Source organism: Macadamia integrifolia, chromosome 10, assembly GCF_013358625.1.
Source record: "Macadamia integrifolia cultivar HAES 741 chromosome 10, SCU_Mint_v3, whole genome shotgun sequence".
NCBI lineage: Eukaryota > Viridiplantae > Streptophyta > Magnoliopsida > Proteales > Proteaceae > Macadamia > Macadamia integrifolia.
In genome coordinates this window covers 32,750,352-32,769,147 of record NC_056566.1, presented here as the reverse complement: position 1 = coordinate 32,769,147, position 18,796 = coordinate 32,750,352, and the positions used below count along the sequence as shown (strand labels likewise).

The following is an 18,796-nucleotide window of genomic DNA, read 5'->3' as shown; positions in this document are numbered from 1 at the left end:
GGGGGGGGGGGGGGGGGTTAGAAATCATTGTTAACTTGTTTGGGCTGCTTAGCCTTATTTATATGTATCGCTTTCTACATCCATTTTCATAAGTTTCTAATTTGCAACTAAAAAGCTAACCTTTTACTACAAGGGATGCTAGGAAAAAGTAAGAAAGTTCACTCATTTTTTTGTCTCATATTGAAAATTTAAGTGGCAAACTCGTATGGGTTTTAATGTTGTAACTATGTAGGCCTCGATGTTTCTCCACTTGCATGTCAAGTTTAGATCAATTGTGTTTGCCAAGTTGCAGAATAAAACATCAAAAAATTTTTAAAGATGACCAAGTGCTGAGTGGACCACCAAAGGGATGGAGATGCATGTGAGGATATATTGTTATTATGGTGAAAAATGTAGAAACGCAATCCTAAAACGATGCAAAAGATAATGGGAAAACAGAACAAACAATGCACACGGATTTTACGAGGTTCATCAAGGTTGCCTACGTCTCCGGTGAGATGAGATCCTGCTTCACTATCAATGGAGAATAGGGTTACAGCGCTCGTCCTCACACCGCTCAGTATTGCTTGCATTACAGAGAAAGAAACTCTCGCTACAAATATATAGCGAAAAACCCTAATCTGGAAAGTACACAATTGCCCTCAAATAAAAAATTCGAGTGGGGGGCTACACCCCCTGCATAGCAGGGGGCCTCCTGCCCCCTTGCAAATCCCACGGCCTGCTAACCGGATAGCGGGACCACCGTCTTGCCTGTCGAGGCGCTGCACCAGTACTCCCTGGATTAAACTGCGACGGAATACAAGACATCGTACACCAACGGAAAAATACTCAACAATGGTAGCACACCACATGGATCCAATGGAATGAAGCGAGATCAAGCCCAGTAGGCTTTGGCTTGATGCAAGTTGATCGGCCTGGGTGTGGCTAAGCTACATTTCCGATCAATGCCTGCTATCTAGATCAGATGTGGTGCGATCGATTCACCCATGATTGGACTAATTATCAAGCGGCTAAATTGCATCCACGTATGAGGGTTGACACACGTGAATGGCTGAGCCATATATGAACTACGATTGGAGGTCAAGGCAGGACAATATCTAAGCTACATCCCAATGATCGAATTATAACCACACCCATAGGCTTGAGAAGTGGCCAGCCATTAGGCACTCAACAGAGGTGGGTCGGTAACCGAGCTACCGATTCAGGGTTAATGGGTACTCGATGTTTGTGACATCCCACAAACATAACACGCTCACTACAAGGATAAGCGTTCCTAATCCAACACGTAATCTCCAAGCAAAGATCAAATCCATCCTAATCAAGAAAGGATACCTATAAGGACTCCAAATCCTTCTTAGAAGGAAGGAGATCTCTCAGAGAACGTGGAATGTAGTGAGCTCCTATAATTGGGATATCTCTTCGATTTACTCTCCAAGTATAACCTCTATTATTTTATGACTCCTAACTGGGACTTGCTTAATTGGGATTCTCTATGGCCACCATTCCACAACTATAAAGACCTCGGTAAGCCCCCTAATAGAGGGATGGAGACCTTTCCATTTTTTATTAGAATCACTGTTTACAGATAGATCTAACTTAGGCATTGGAGAGTCTTCCATTGGATCAGTCTGACGTTCACTCTTTTGTGTTTATTCTTCTGTGCAAAATGTGCAAGAAGTCTAAGACGATTTCTTACTGCAACAATTGCAATTATAAGATGATATATGATTTTCTCGTCAAAAATAAATAAAACCGATGGATCATTGATTTTTTTTAGAATATATCATTGAATTTATATCTAGAGTTTTACATCCAGAATTTCACACATGATCAATCCAAACCAATCTCTACAATGTAATGGTCAAATCACCAAATTATGCTTCCACATGATGATACTAGTCATGCTCGTCTTGAAAAAAGTAAGAACATGAACATGTCCCACTATAACCCATATAGTTTTCATAATAAACAAAGTTGGATAAGAATTCATGGGGCGCTTACATAAATATAGAATGGATCAAGTTCACATACGAGAATGTTCTCGTACGTCCCTGATTCATTGATTTAGAATATATTAAATGAAAAAAGAAAAAATTGATTCTAAATCTATGAATCAAAGATGTTCTTGTACATGAACCTCATCCGCGTAAATATGCATAGGAAAGGGTATCAATTGGATTCGAAAAGCAAACATGGACGGTATAAGGGTAAAATGGTCTAAAGACCAATTTAAAAATAAATAAATAAATAAATAAATCCGTCCGATCACAGGTTTTAAAACCTCAGTTGCAAGTTCCAACGGCGTACTGTTGATGGGTGTTGAAGTCTGTGACTCGTGTTTCTGTCGCCATTGACGAGGCGATATTCGTAATTTGACATTTAGAATATCGACGGACGCCGGTCATTTTACTGTATGACAATGTGCATAACTGTACTTACGACCTGCAAATTTCCCCCCACTTTTCGTTTCTCGAGCAATTAAGCTTGCTTTCGCGACGACATCTCCACTCGTCTACTGGAATTCAGAAACGCTTTTTCTCAGGTTTGGAAAATCTGCTTTTCGCTTTTCAGCTCTTCTGTTTTCTTCAAACTATCTCACTTGTTTGCGTTTCTGATAACTAGGAAGAAACTTGGAGGGTTTCATATAATTTGATCTTTGTTCGGTCATCATCAGTTCTCTACCAATTTGGATTTTGGTGAGGATTTTATGTTTGTCTTTGCATGTTTAATCACATTTCTGGTTTCCTTGTAGCTTTTCCTTGAAACTACTCCAGCTACTAAACCCTTATTCCCCAGCGAATTATGCTGTCGCCCCTCCCCCCTTTTGATCTTGTTTCTGGTTTCTTGTTCTTTGCGTACGCTCGATACTTGCATGCTTAGATCCGATATTATTGCATGCGTCTAATTATTTCTGTGGAGCTTGAATTATTTTTGTTACTGTTCCAGAATCCAGGTAGGTAATTTCTTGTTGAAATGCAAGAAAATGAAAAACGAAAGTAAGGGCTAACCGAATTTTAAAGTTTGTAACAAATCACGACCTGATTGTGTGGATGATGTTTAAGCCACAAAGGAAGGCGATTGCCGTTACTCTTCTTCTGCTCCAGGCAAACTTACTTGGCGGTCAGGCTGCCTGTTTCAAGATTTATTTCAAGTATCAAGAATATAATTTACTAATTATGTATGGATCGTAAAACTCATGTAAACTCATGTAACCAACTTGCTTGTCTTAAATCAATGGATGGAGCCCATTTGGTAAGTGATAAATTAAAGTGGTGTATGATTGGATTTCTAGAAGTGATAGGCAGGGCCAATCTATACCGCCTATATAGCCATGATGCAATGTGAATGAAAAAATAATAATGTTTCACTGCTTTACTTTTACCATCAGTAGGATATAATGTTGATTCAGAATGTTGAGTGAGTACAAGGATCCACTCCACTTTGGGGACAACAATTGAAGGAAAATAAGTGTTACAAGAATGATGTAAAGTCGGATCAAGAATGACCTAACCCCTGGAAGGATATCAAAAGACATTAATAAAACTCAGGTTCAAGTACTCAATTACATAAACAAAGTCATAGCCCCAAATCATATCGAATTGCAGGAATAGGGCTTGAAAATCAGATTTCATGAACACAATTGAACAACATTGGATGGCCTTCAAGTAGCCATCGAGTGGAGCTTCTAGATCCCTGAATTGATCTCCAAAATATCAGCAGCAGTTAATGCTAAGGTGGGTAGATTGAATGCATTAGGGTTTCAGCAATAAAACCCCTATCAAACCAATCACATGAAATTGTTGTGGTTCTGTTGGCCAACACTGTGGCAGCAGGTTACATTGATTGATTATAGGTTGCAGAAGATCATCAAGCACACAAATTAATTGGAAAGTAAAAGAAGAAGATAGAGGATAGAAGATAGATAAAGGGGATAAGGGACTATCTCAGTATAGGATCTCTCACCCAAGGCATCTCACAGTCACTGCATCTGACAATTACAGCACAATAGCCATTCTTTTCTCTCAACTTCAAATCATGGGGAGCCTCTCTCCCTTCTTGTATTAATAACTTGCAATTACAAGGAGAGGAAAAATAGAAACAGTGCACATGCCTATAGAAGGATGCCAAATTGTGACTAGATCCCACCCCCCTTACAAATTAGAAAGTAGAATAAGTGAATAACAACCTATCAAAATAGAAACTGAAAACCCAATAAAATATTTTAACTAAAACCTAATTAGTGTCTAGTAATGGAAATAGAAACTGAAACGAAATAATGTCTTCCTAGCAATCTCACCGAGATATCATCCTCGGAAATTTTGGCTTTTTTTTTTTTACTGAGACAAAACAGCCTACGAAATAAAAGTAAGATGTTTCGGTCGAAATTTTGGCATCTCGCCGAAATTTCGTGTAACATTTCGGTATCTCGCCAAAATGTTACAATCCACATTCTATTTAAACACCATTTCATGAGGAGGAGTCGAAATTTCAACTCCAACTCGCCTGTCTCGATCCAACTCGACTGTAACTTCACAAAATCAGTCCATTGCCAAGTTGTGTGTCACATCATCAAATTTACTCCATTGAAGATCTACACATTTCCAAGCCTTGGAAAGGTAAATCACTTTCCCCAAAACCATTTTTTTTTTAAATAGTAACATAAATACATGTTGGTTAGGGCTAGATTTTTTATATGTTAGACACTAGAGGCTGATCTATGACCTCACGGAGTCAAAAATTTTTTTTTGCTTCATATATATATTTATATATATTTCTGGTTTAAAAAATACATTTTCTATCAACATAAAATTGAAAAAATGATGGTTAATATAGCTTTGATGGAACTCAATTATATATATGTTACTCACCCAGCTCAGCCGTATATGTTGCTGGAAGCATCAGTTGACAGTAGCTCAATGGTGGCTTCTTCTTCTTCATACTATGCTGGTGACACATACTTTCTGATAGGTTACCTTCAGTATGTAGATGACTCAGTTTTTTTTACAATTGAGGAGGACTACATTTGATTCTTCTCTCACAATATGACATGGCATGCATTTGTGGTGCAGTCAGAGGAAAATGCACGTCAACTACATTGTACTGAGCGTGGAATCCAGTCAAGCCATCATAGTTCTTTCCAGTAGACAATCATTATGATTAGTATTGTATAATTGATATGTTTGGGAGTTGGAATTTGGGATATTGCCATATTGGGACTTTGGGACTTCAGAGTTAGACTTGGAAGGAGATAGGAGTGGAGGACTTTAGTTGGGAGTTGGGAGTTAGGGAGTTGCATACGATATTACTCTAGTACTCTAAATATTAGTTAATTAATGTTGAATTATGATTTGATCATGGCATTGATGCATTATTTACTTGTTTTACTATCATATTATGACTTGTTCTAGTAATATTTCATAAAATATTTAGAACAATTTAACGGTTGCTGCCAAACAAGGGTGCAACTTTAACACCACTGTGTTTTAGTATTTTTGCAAATTGAGGTTTTTAACAGTTAACATGTTTATTAACCTTAAAACAAGATCCCCACAAAGTTTCGGGTCATAATATAGCCGTTTGACAACCGAAATAGGCTAACGAAAAAAGAAAAAAAAATGCATGCACCTCAGCGAAATCTCGCCAATATTTCGAACCTTGCTTCCTAGTGGCCAATGACAAGATTAGAAACAAATAGAATAAGATCTTCAAAAATATCCCGCACAAGGCAGTTGTCTTGTTTTTATCTCCCACGCAAGCTGTCCATGGGCCCACTACAGCTGTCAAAAATATATGCTTTAAAAATCTTCTCAAATCAAGTTAGGTAACCACCCTAAAATCTCTCCAAACAACAGCTGGCTGGGACCCACAAATTTTTTTTATTTTGAATCCTCCACATATTAACCTCCACACTAGGCTGTAAATATTCCCTAAATTATCTCCACGCCAAAATGGGTCCCACAAGATCTAATAGATCTTCCACAGTTTCTTCATCCATGCTAGCTTATCCCTTATGATATGCTCCATTGAACCAATCAAGAACCAGGCCACACCTGACTAGGCTGTCTCCCACAGCAGCTAAATCCCACAGCGATTTTGGACTGGCTTTGGGCCTTGTTCCTGCTGTCACAGCTGGGCTGGAACCTGTGATCTACATCAAAAAAAGTTGAGGAACCCTTTTGAATTGCCTTATTAGCTTTCTTACATTGCTGAGAGAAGTAGAATTTTTTGTGGTTACAATTTGCTCGGTTAATATTAGCATCTTTTTCTCTTGGGTTATGCATTCATAGGATAACTGCTAATGATATTGCTGCAGAGGTTTGGAAGGGCTTAGTGAAAATACTGTCAAAATCAAAGTTTCAGCAGATGTGCTTGGTTTCAAATGGTAATTTTCTCATCACATATACAATGTTTTCTCCAATTAATCAATTGTATGCCTGTCTTTTTTAATAATCTTTGAGTTTTGTTCTATATAGGACAAATTAATGGATAATAATGCAGATAGTGAAAGCTTATCAGATTGGGAAGTTGAGGAAGGAAGCACTTCAAAGCTGGGGATCCTGGATTTGGACTTGTCAACTGGGACAGAATGCTCAAAGCATTCTCAGGTATGTACCTTCTGCAAATTGTCAGTTTGGTTGATATGTTGAATCTATGGTTCTTTTACCTGATATCCATAATGATTGAATATTTCGTGGATAGTGTTTATAATGGTATGGAAGGAAGTAATTTTCCTGCCAAATTTCTACCTTTTCTTTCTTCTTCCAGGGGTGATAAAATCAATGAAATGTAAACTTCGGTACTGAAATGGTGACATTTGAAATGTTACAATCCCAGAAACCTGTAATCAAAACAGAGAAATAAAGGAAAGAAGAGAAGAAGAAAAGAGCAGAGAAGAGAGAGGTGCAATCGAAAGAGACTCCCAAAAGAGAGGAGTGACCTGCGATCATACCAGAATAGATTGATCGCAGGTTTTAGTCCTTTACTTATATTAAAATAATGCTAAAAGTAAAAGACAATAGTACCCCCATTGCCCAATTACAAGAAAAGCCACATCACAGAAATATGGGGGCTGATGGGACCCAAAATACCCCTATCGGCCCCTATCGGTTTTAGAGTTTAGCGCTAGGCACTAAACTCAACACTCTCCCTCAAGCTGGAGTATACACATCACCCATGCTCATCTTGGTACAACCATTACGAAAACTAGGAGCAAACAGTGACTTAGTGAACATATAGCCAACTGATCTGATGAAGGAACAAAAGGAGTCTCAATCAGCTTCTTTATAACAGCATCACAAACAAAGTGGCAGTCCACCTCTATGTGCTTGGTCCTCTCATGGAAGACTGGATTACTAGCAATGTAAACCGTAGCTTGGTTGTCACAATACATCTGTATAGGCTTGGTCACTGGAAATCCCAATTCCAAGAGTAAAGACCGTAGCCACATTAACTCAGCAGCGGTATGAGCCATAGCCAAGGATTAAAGTATCGGTATCGGTCGTTGTATCGGTCAGCCAAAATTAAGATACGTATCGGAGGGTATCGTATCGTATCGGAGATACGCTAAAGATACGCACATAAATGGATAGAAAACACTTTTTTATTCATTTTTACATAAAAAAATATAAAAAAAAGTTATATATAACATTTATTATGCATAAACAATAAATTGAGAGTATCGCACTAAGAATCCAAGGTTTGTAATTGTCCCATAAGTGTAAAATCCTTGTTCCCAACCTTGATTTCCACTTTAGTTAGAGAGAAAAATGGTTGGCAGCAACTTTGGAACAAAAACACCTCAAAAAATTATGTTTTTCTAAAAAATTACCCATTTTGGCCATTTTATAACCGTATCGGTACGTATCGGTGTGTATCGGTCGATACATACCGATACACACCAATACGTACCAATACATACATTTCACTTCAATTTTGAATTTTTCATAGAGTATCGGTACGTATCGGTGAGTATCGGTGCGTATCGGTGGTGTATCGGTGCGTATCGGTGTGTATCGTAGGATACGTATCGATACATAAGGGTTTTAAAATTTTCATGTATCGTATCGGTATGTATCATGTCGATGCCTACCGATACGGCACGATACGCACCGATACTTAAAACCATGGCCATAGCTCTGTATTCTGCTTCTGCACTAGATCGGGCAATGGTAGTCTGCTTCTTGCTACGCCATGTAACCAGATTACCTCCAACAAATGTACAATAACCAGTAGTAGATCTCCGATCATTAGCAAAGCCGGCCCAATCAACATCAAAATAGCCAACTAGTTTCATATGCCAGTTAGGACGATAGATCAGCCATTTTCCAGGAGCACCCTTTAGATAACAAAGAACACGGACAGTAGCATCCCAATGTGCTTTATGAGGAGACTGCACTAACTGAGGACTCCAACAGTATAGGAGATGTCAGGACATGTTGTAGTAAGATAAATCAGCTTGCCAATCAAACTCTTGTACTGATGCACATCCTGAAGAGGTTCGCCATCATTAACACCAAACTTTTGGTGAGGATCCATAGGGATATCAACAGGTTTGGATGCAAGCATGTCAGTATCAAATAAAAGGTCCAACACATATTTCCTTTGAGATAGACTGATCCCTTTCTTACATCGGATCACCTCAATCCCAAAAAAATAGTGATTGGTCTGAAAGTGTTGCTGTAGATAAGCTTTCACTTCAGAAATTCCTGCCTCATCATTACCAGTAAGAATAATATCATCAACATAAACTACCAAGACAACCAGTTTACCACCTCTGCGACGAACAAAGACAGAATGATCAGAATAACATTGAGAAAATCCGCAAGTAACTATGGTAGCACTGAACTTGTCAAACCGTGCCCTAGGGGACTGTTTAAGTCCATAGATAGCCTTGTGTAAGCGACACACACGACCTTTATTCTCCCCCTGAGCAATATAATCAGGAGGTTACTCCATATACACCTCTTCCTGTGGATCACTATACAAGAAGGCATTCTTGATGTCCAACTGAAACAATGGCCAATCAAAGTTGACAGCAAGAGAAATAAGTAGACGAACAGAGTTCAGTCTAGCAACCAGGGAGAAGGTCTCAAAATAATCAACTCCATATGTCTGAGTATACCCCTTGGCAACTAGACGGGCTTTCAACCACTCAACAGAGCCATCAGAGTGATACTTAACTGTGTACACCCAGTGACACTTCACCAAATCCTTACCAGGAGGTAAATCTACCAGACTCCAGGTACCACGACTCAAGAGAGCATCCATTTCTACATCCATGGCAGCTTTCCATCTAGGAATAGTTAGGGCATCATTATGAGTGCGGCGAATAGGGTTAGTAGAAAGTGACAAGGTAAGATCATGAATGAGAGAGGGAAGATGAGACAAGGAAACAAAGTTATCAATAGGATACACAACCATAGAATGAGTGCAAGAACGTGTACCTTTCCTTTGAGCAATTGGTAAGTCATCAGGCGGAGAAGGAGGAGGAGCTTTACCAAAGAAAGGCGGCAGTGGAGGAAGTGAATCATCTGGAGTATTGGTTTCTCCACTCGGTTGTTCAACCTTCTTACACTGATAAACCTGTAGAGGAGGTGAGTCACTGGCACTGGGCACTGGGCACTGGGCACTGGGCACATTAGGGAAGGGCATGAGAGATGGAATGGGTGGAGGAGATGGAGACGTCCACTCCATACTAGACTGGGACACCTGAGGAGAAAAGAATGATGTGCCTTCAAAGAAAGTCACATCGGCACTAACAAAGTTCCTGTGAGTAATGGGGTCATAGCACTTATACTCTTTCTGAGTACGTGAATAACCCAAAAAAATGCACTTGGTAGACCTAGGAGACAGTTTATCTACTTGTACATGCAAATTATGGACAAAACACACATAGCCAAAGACTCGAGGAGGAACAGAAAAACTTGGCAAAGTAGGGAACATGATAGAATAAGGGGACCTATCTGAAAGCACTGAAGATGTCATGCGATTAATCAAGTGACATGCAGTTGAAACCCCATCACACCAAAAATGCTTACGAACATGCATATGAATCATAATAGCACGGGCTACCTTGAGCAGATGCTGGTTCTTACGCTCTGCTATCCCATTTTGCTGTGGGGTATGGGCGCAACTAGTTTGGTGTATCATCCCACAGTTGGCACAAAAATCAGAAATATCATTTTGAGCATATTCTAAAGCATTATCAGAACGAAAAATCTTAATCAAAATGCCAAATTAAGTTTTTATTTCATTACAGAATTGTTGAAACACAGATAAAAATTCAGATCTGTCCTTTAACATGTAAAACCATGTAAGACGAGAATGATCATCCACAGAAGTCACAAAATAACGAAAACCAAATCTATTACTAACTCTGCAAGGACCCCATACATCAGAATGGACTAAGGAAAATAAAGATGGACTACGAGACATAAAGCTAGATGGGAAGGACACACGGTAATGTTTTCCCAACTCACATGCCTCACATTCTAACCTAATCACAAACATAGGACTAGGAAATAAAAGTTTCAACCTAACTAAAGATAAATGTCCTAAACGATAGTGCCATTGGAAATGAGTCACATCCCCAACAGCAATAGCAACAGCAGAAGAAGAAGGAAAACCACAGTTGAGATAATATAAACCATCTTTTTCACGCCCTCCACCAATCCTCTTCCTTGTGTGAAGATCCTAAAAACACAGTAAGATGGAAAGAAGGTTACTGAGCAATTTAATGAGCTAGTTAACTGGCTCACAGAAAGAAGACTTAATGGGAATTGTGGAATATGTAGCACAAAAGATAAATTCAGTGAGGATGTGGGTGATATAGTACCATGGCCGAGAACCGGTGTGGAAGCACCGTTGGTAAGAATAACATATGTAGAATGGTACTAGAAGAAAAGGTTTTAAAAAGTGATGACTTACCGGTCATATGGGCAGAAGCACCTGAATCAATGATCCAGGGGATAGAGGTAGTGGTAAGAAGGGGTGAGGTACCTGCATGAGCTAACGTGGTAGTGGATGTAGACCCACCATTGGATATATTAGAGGATGCCTCGTGAGTGTGCAAGTGCCGAAGCAACTGATTGATGTCATCGTGTAGGCTGGTAGATGAATCTCCTGATGAATGGCTCGGCTTAGTATCAATGGAAGACCATGTGTCAGTACCATCGTCTGATATTGCATGATTGGCTAACTGGGTGGCCCACTCGGGCTTGTCATGCTTTGCCCAACAAGTCTTGACAGTATGGTTAGGCTTTCCACAGTAAGTGCACTGGCGAGATGCACTATCAGACGGCTGTCCACTAGAACGTCGACCAGCCGACCCACGTCCTCCCCCACGACCTCGACCACGTCGACGGTTGGCAAGGAAGGCAGAATTGTCTTTGGAAGACTGATCAGGTTTTGTTGATGAAGTAATACGCTGCAGTCGCGAATAAGTGTCATTCAGAGTAGGAACAGTATCGCTTGCGAGTAGATGGCCCTTCACTGCTTTCAAATCATTATTCAAACCAGCCAGGAATTTGGAAACAAAGAACTCATTACGCTGAGATTTTAATTTGTCAATGTCAGTGGTCAAGGGTTGGAAAACATTGAGTTCTTCAACCATTCCCCTGAAAGCACTATAATACTCTGGAAGAGTTCTGTCAGACTGGCAAAACTGGAATAGTTTCTCATAAATATCATAGATACGAGTCATGTTCTTCTCCTGAGAGTAAGTTTCATTCAAATCGTTCCATATTCCCTTTGCAGTAGAGTGAAACATGACATTGGCAACAACATCTGGTTCCATACTATTCCACAACCAAATTAAAATCAAGGCATTCTCCTTCATCCATTCATTATAACCCTTGTCAGATGCTGGAGGAGGATCAGAAGTAGTATACTGAAGTTTATCCTTGGCCATAAGGTAAATCTTCACAGACTGAGCCCAAAGTAGGTAATTCGAACTTCCCTTGAGATTGATAGAGGTAATTTGGACTTTGACATTGTCCGAGGAAGATGTAGCAGTGGTAGTTTTGGTCTCAGCCATGAGGAACACAAAAAAAAAAAAAAAAAAAAAAAGGATTGATAATGTAGAGGCAAACAAACAAACACCTGTAAACAGATCTATATAGTACCATAGAATGGGGGATTCTATTACAGAGCCATATTGTTAAGACCTGATCTCTCCACAGTCATCACCAAACAAACAATCACCTGTAGGGTTTAGGGTTACATACCATGGTATAAAAAACCTTGTCAAAGTCAGTCTTCAATTGTCGATTAATAAAATGAGCAAAGGGACATTATCTAACACCCATGTGATTTACGCCATAGCAAACGCAGCAGTAGGCGGCTGCACACCAGAGAGGTTAGCGGAAGACAACAAAGAGGAATGTATAAACCCTAGGCTTGATCACAGAGGTTCTGATACCATGTTACAATCCTAGAAACCTGTAATCAAAACAGAGAAATAGAGGAAATAACAGAAGAAGAAAAGAGCAGAGAAGAGAGAGAGATGCAATCGAAAGAGACACCCAAAAGAGAGGAGTGACCTACGATCATACCAGAATAGATTGATCGCAGGTTTTAGTCCTTTACTTATATTAAAATAATGCTGAAAGTAAAAGACAATAGTACCCCCATTGCCCAATTACAAGAAAAGCCACATCATAGAAATATGGGAGTCGATGGGACCCAAAATACCCATATCGGCCCCAATTGGTTTTAGAGTTTAGCACTAGGCACTAAACTCAATAGAAAATATTGAATTTTTTATGATATTTGTTGCTGCTGACATAATATTCTTATTTTGCGGATGTTTCCCAAGAATTTTGGCAAAATAAATTTACTTTATGGAAATACTAAGTTAGGAGAAGCAGGTCTTTACTTCATTGGATCTAATGCCCTGATAAATGCAAACAAAGCTGCTGATTGGTTCACCCTGCAACTACTAGCTATTGAACAAGTTTATGGAGGTGCATAATGTTCGCAACTGTTTCACCTAAAACCTTGAACTGTTAGGAAAGATACATTAACGCTGCCCCGCACATACAAGCCAAGATTCGATGGTCCTTGCATGTGGAGCTCAGGTGGCATTTCCTTCGCACTGCACCAAGGGAGAAATGTTGAGAAAACTCTTCCAATGTATTTCCTAGGAGTCGAACACTAGACCTTCTTGCTGTGATACCATGTTCGCTACCGTTTTACCTAAAAGCTCGAACTGTTAGGGAATGGCAGCATCACTGTATACATCAACACATAATAACCAACATGTGGAACCTCATTGATGGTGGGTATGAGCTTATTGTGGGCATATGACCAACATGCAGAACTTCGTTTGAGGTGTTAGATTGGACATGGGCAATTGGCAATGAATCGAATTTGGAAAGGCAACTAACTTTTCCTATGATGATTTATGGTTTCAAGGTACATTTGGCAATCTGATTATCTGAGGCCAACGCCTCTAGAAAGCGTGCACCTTCTATTTTCTGTTTGCTGCAACAACAAACTCAGCCTTGTCCCAACTTAATGGGGTCGGATACATGGATCCATGCAAAACAAAGTAAGGAAAACTGAGGTCCAAACAAAAAAGGGGGGATGAAGGGATGCAGAAATGAGGGAAGAAATGTGATGAGTAAAGAGAAATGAAAAATGAAAAATGAAAGATGAGAGATGAGAGTTAGAGTGACTGAAATTACATGTCAAATACTCCATCTTTGTTCTACTACTAATCTTGAAGCCTCTTATTTCCAAGGTTGATCTCTATAGTTCTAACTTAGCATGAATTCCCTGCTTTTGTCTCATCCACCAAAATGATATCATCGGCGAAGAGCATACACCACAGGACCTTGGCTTAAATGTTCTTGGTTAAATCATCCACTCATTCATGATAAACGCAAACAGATAAGGGCTTAAGGCTGATCCCTTACATAACCCAATCGTAATTGGGAATTCCTTGCCCTAGCCTCCCACAGGGCTCACACTAGTCACCATGCCCTCATACATATCTTTAATTACATCCACATATTTACTCGAGACCCCTCTCTTCACTAGAACATGCTGGATTAAGTCTCTAGGGACTTTGTCATATGCTTTTTCCGGGGGTCAATAAAGACCATATGAAGAACCTTGTTAAAAAATTGATATTGATTATGTGTGTAGAGATTCAAGACCACATCACCACAACCAAGGTAAAAGAGTGCTAACTGTTGCACCAAGTAATTGTTGCTTATTGCTTTACTATTTTTTCTGTTATTTTTATTTCACTAAATCACAGTTTGACTGGTTAAAACTGGAATCGGATCCCTTTTTGTTTTGATGCCGATTTTGGGTTTAAAAATTATGATGCAAAGTCATGCTTAATTGCTTATTTTGATAATCCCTTAAGTAATATTGAAACTTTATATGCCTATATTGTAAAATTCTAGTATTTGCTTACTTTCCTTTTTTCTCTTGGAGACATTCTAGGGTTATATTCTTTTGAGTTTTTGTAATTTTCCAGAATGATATCCATCAACCTTCGGTGGTTACCTACTCTAGCACCTTTGTGTGAAGGGTTCATTTATTGTAAAGATTGATGTGGACCATTTTTAAGCAATACTAATGGATTTTGAACTGGATTAGAGAACCGTTATGAAGTGAGGTCATTCATTTTTTTTCTTCTAAAATATTTCCATGTCTAGTAACCAGTAGGTGTGAACAATACATGTTCACACAGCTATTTCCCAGCTACCAAGGACATGGGACCTGCTTTCGATTTACGCTTATATTCAAAAGATGAGCATCACTGTTCAACATGGGCTTGTATTTGGGATGTTTAATTGGGCAGAAGTTTAAAAAAATGAAGTGTCCTTGTTGATACACCATCTTTTATCATTGTTAAGTTTTTTTACTCTGAGCTGGAATCCTGGATTTTTTTTTTTTTTTTTTTGTGTGTGTGATACTGTGATAGGCAGATAATAAATATTTTTCCTGTATGAGCATTCTTGTCTCGTAATTGTATAGCTGCTAATTGATGAAAGCTCATCTTTGAGTAATGTCTATTCACTCTAGCCAAGGTTCGAAAACTCGCTGAAATCTCGGATATTTCAGTATTTTTTTTTTTACCGAGACGAAATGCCATACGAAATATAAAAGTACATAATTTCGGTAATTTTGTTTCGAAATTTCGCTCATTTCGGCCTAGAAAATGCACTGTTTTGTCCAAATTTCGATCATCTCAATCATTTCATTTCGCTAATTTTGGCCACTTCAGCCATTAGCCCCACCAAATGGCCAACGAAACACATGGGAAAAAGTACACCATTTCAGTGAAATTTTGGTATTTCGGTGGTCTTGAAACCACCAAAACACCAAAACAAAACGAGTTCTTGAACCTTGACTCTAGCTCATGATGGCCACATATCTCAACACGTTCTGGAAGTCTTATTCTTCCCATAATATTCTTTCTATTTCCCTCATACACCTCCCCAAAACTAATACCTGTTCAAGGAGTATGACCACAATCTCCAAAAGCAATTTGGTCCATGAGATAAATATGCCATTTGCAGATTGAGCAACTGCTTATATATTCCCCAATAATGCAGAGATTTTCCTGTTAATTTCTGTGTTTGGTTTCTATTTTTAAAATTTATCTTTGTTGTGATGATATTCTGACTTATATATAACTTATTGGGATAAGTATATCCGTTATTTTTTAAGCCACTGCCTGGTTTATTTTATTTTAGGATTTTACCATATATTTGATATTGAAATAGTGATTTGTGCAAGTTCCCATTTCTTAGGGAGCTCTTTTAGCCATGTTTTTTTCAGATACACCAATGGCTTGTCTTTTGTAGTTGCATTAATTGTTTAGATATAACTTTAAATTCCAGATAATTTGCTGACTGTATTTACTTATATGATCCTAGGGAAATCATGCGAGCTCGTCCGGGAGCAATTTAAAATCGTACTTTATAGGGATGGGGTTTTCACCAACTCTAGTTGACAAAGTGATTGAGGAAAATGGTACAAAAGTAGATGACACTTTGGGAACTTATTTAATTCCTATCTGTTTAAATGTGCGATATAGGGCTTTTACACTGTGCAACCCAGGAAGGTAGCATTGGGATAGACTTGGATATCATTATAAATTAAGTTAATGACAGTTACATTAAGCATTTGGAGACATGAATTCATGAGTCTGTTTCATGTATTAGATGATTGTTCTTTGAGTTCTGATTTATATACAAATTTGTGGAATAACATAAGTTATCATATCATCAAGCTTGTGAAGTTATCATATCATCAAGCTTGTGCTGTTCAGGATGCCCCTGGCTTCAACCCAAGCCTATCCAGAAGTTAGAAAAGGATAGCTGAACCAGAATTGGGTTGGGTGGTCAGATGGGTTCAGGTTGAATCCCACTGAAGTATGCCTGACATTAGCTTACCTTCTAACAGTTTATTCATAAGTCCATCTTTTGTTTTGGTTAGTGGTTTATTGATGGTTAGATCAATTCCTTCTAAATGTAGGCGATGAAAATATGGATTTACTGTTGGAGACACTATTTGCGAAATCTGTAAGTGAACATTGCTCACCATTAATTTCCTAATAGCTTGATCATAATTCATTATATTATTCTTTGTTTTCCTAGTTTGAGATCTTAAAGGTTATTCTCTTATCCTAATTGCAGAAGACCGGAAACTTACATAAGTTTCATTTTGTATGCTATATATATATACCTTGTATCATCAAAAATCTACATTAAGCCACTGAGCACCATCAAATCATCAAAAATCAACATTAAGTTACATGAATTCATAAAAAAATCAACATTTTGGAGAAATGTTCTTATTCTATAATAAGCTTGACTGGTCAAATGATTTTATTTTTACATGAGACATTTTGTATTAGGTAGAGCATAAAACCAACTTTCCAACAAGTCTAAGATTACTTAAAAATCTGATTTTTGATGACAAAGTTATGTTCTGGTCAAATTTATTTTAAAGTGCGTGAGTGTGTTAAAATTGCCTAAATGAAAATAATTTTAATGGATATCAAAGCAAAAGATTATTTTATCGGACTTTTGATTTTTTGCAATGTTTTACCATGATAAAATTTATGAAATTTTTTAGAATTGAAAAAAAAAAAAACAAAAAAAACAAAAACAAAACAAAAACAAAACAAAAAATTCATTTTTTGTTCTTAGATTGGGGGGTTGACTTGTTATCCTTTTAGAATTTGATTTTTAAACTATTTTTTATTGGATTCAAATAGGGGTATTTGTTTATTTATGAATAATGTCTTAAGTAAATAAAATAACGGTCATTTATTTAAATGATATTTGACATAAATAAGTGTTGCGCCTTCAATAAAGCAACAATAGCCTAGACTCCAACAAGGCTGCCTGGACACCTAATCGTCGCCTAGGCCTTGACAACTATGCCCTCCGTGCAACTGCAAGTTGGTCATGCCTATGGTTCACTCTCACATGCCAATCGTAACTGTCACACAGGATGTGCTATGTCCCCCACTCACGTGTCACTGTGGCACCCTTGCATAGCAAGTGCTAGTAGCATCGTAAGACAAAGCCTCTGGTTTTGCACCAATGCGCCACAGCAATGCCTTCCGTTAACTGTGGTCTTCGTCAATAACCAAGGGGGATGAAGCACACACCTCTCCTCATGGTAGCCCTTAAGCTTTTCATGGTTTTCTAGAAGTAGACATGGACCCCTTCATTTTTGCATATTGATGTATGAAGGAACGTCACAAGGCAAGTGACTCCCACTCCGAGCACAAACATGTCTACCACCACACCACAAAGAGCCATCGTCGGGCACCCAAGCACGTAAACAGCCTCACTTACGAAGTAGGGGGTAAGGCTGCGCCTGTGTACATTTGCCCCTCCCAGACCTTGTAGTAGCAGGAGCCTTGTGCACTGGGTTGCTCTTTACATAGCCTTTTAAATTTCCTAAACTGACTCAAAAAGGATTCCTAATCACTCTCGTATACTGGCTTGACTTAATAGAATCAAAACAGAACTCTATCTAGCTAATAAGTATCGTAATGTAACTCTGAGTCTTTTAACTTAGCAAGCTGAGACTCTTATTACTACTATTCCTGTATGCAGATTTACAACCCCATATATGGGCTTATAAATATAGCCCGTTACAACAAAGAACCCATAAACAAGTAGCCAAGGCCTATAGAACCTGATCCAAAATCTGTACTTTCTACACCCAATCGGGAAATCTTGACTCTTGACTGCATCTCTGTATTTCCTATTGAGTGTTGAAGGAATTAGTTTCTTCATTTTCTTATTAAACCCATATTTGACCGGGAACTTGATTATGCAAATCGGACTTGTAGAATATGAAGCAGAGGAAGCAGTTCCTCAGAGAGGTGCTCTGATTCTGATTCAGACCAAAACTTTGGGACTTTGGAACTTTGTCTTCCAATTTTCTTTGAAGATTATGTTTAAAAATCTTCAAAACTTAAGACACTTTCTCAAGTCAAACGGGGTTTCCATCACAGTTTTGAAACTGGATCAGACAACTCGGTCAATCTGTTTTTATGCTTCCTTGAGGAGGAACTGGTTTTTGTAAGAATGCTTGAACTTCCCTAAGACTTTATGCATTGTCTGGTTGAACTGATGGAATTTGTCATTGATGTCTCTAGTATGCCAAGAAAAAGGAGGAAAAGAAAAACCTGCGGCTGTGTTGTTAATGACTCCTCTTCTTTATGTTTTTTTTTTTTTCCAGTTTCAAAGCTATGTATAATGGGCCCTCTATGATGAATTCTAACAAGGTAAATATAGTTAATTATAAATTA

The 18,796-nt window shown here is 38.4% G+C and overlaps 1 protein-coding gene across 6 annotated transcripts in view; it reads left to right on the top strand.

Moving 5' to 3' along the window:
- The first annotated feature begins 2,325 nt into the window (after positions 1 to 2,325).
- Positions 2,326 to 18,796, top strand: part of LOC122090487 (probable inactive DNA (cytosine-5)-methyltransferase DRM3) — a 34,290-nt gene continuing 17,819 nt past the window's right edge. The window contains exons 1-6 of one of the 6 annotated variants that reach the window (XM_042660101.1): positions 2,326 to 2,542; positions 2,623 to 2,696; positions 6,314 to 6,382; positions 6,499 to 6,605; positions 15,897 to 15,993; positions 16,498 to 16,544. In XM_042660101.1, coding sequence (XP_042516035.1) covers positions 6,364 to 6,382; positions 6,499 to 6,605; positions 15,897 to 15,993; positions 16,498 to 16,544 — 270 coding nt within the window. In that variant the 5' untranslated portion in view covers positions 2,326 to 2,542; positions 2,623 to 2,696; positions 6,314 to 6,363. Of the gene's footprint in view, positions 2,543 to 2,622; positions 2,697 to 6,040; positions 6,163 to 6,313; positions 6,383 to 6,473; positions 6,606 to 15,896; positions 15,994 to 16,497; positions 16,545 to 18,796 lie in introns of those variants that run through there. The other 5 variants (XM_042660099.1, XM_042660104.1, XM_042660105.1 and 2 more) reach the window with 5 other exon arrangements.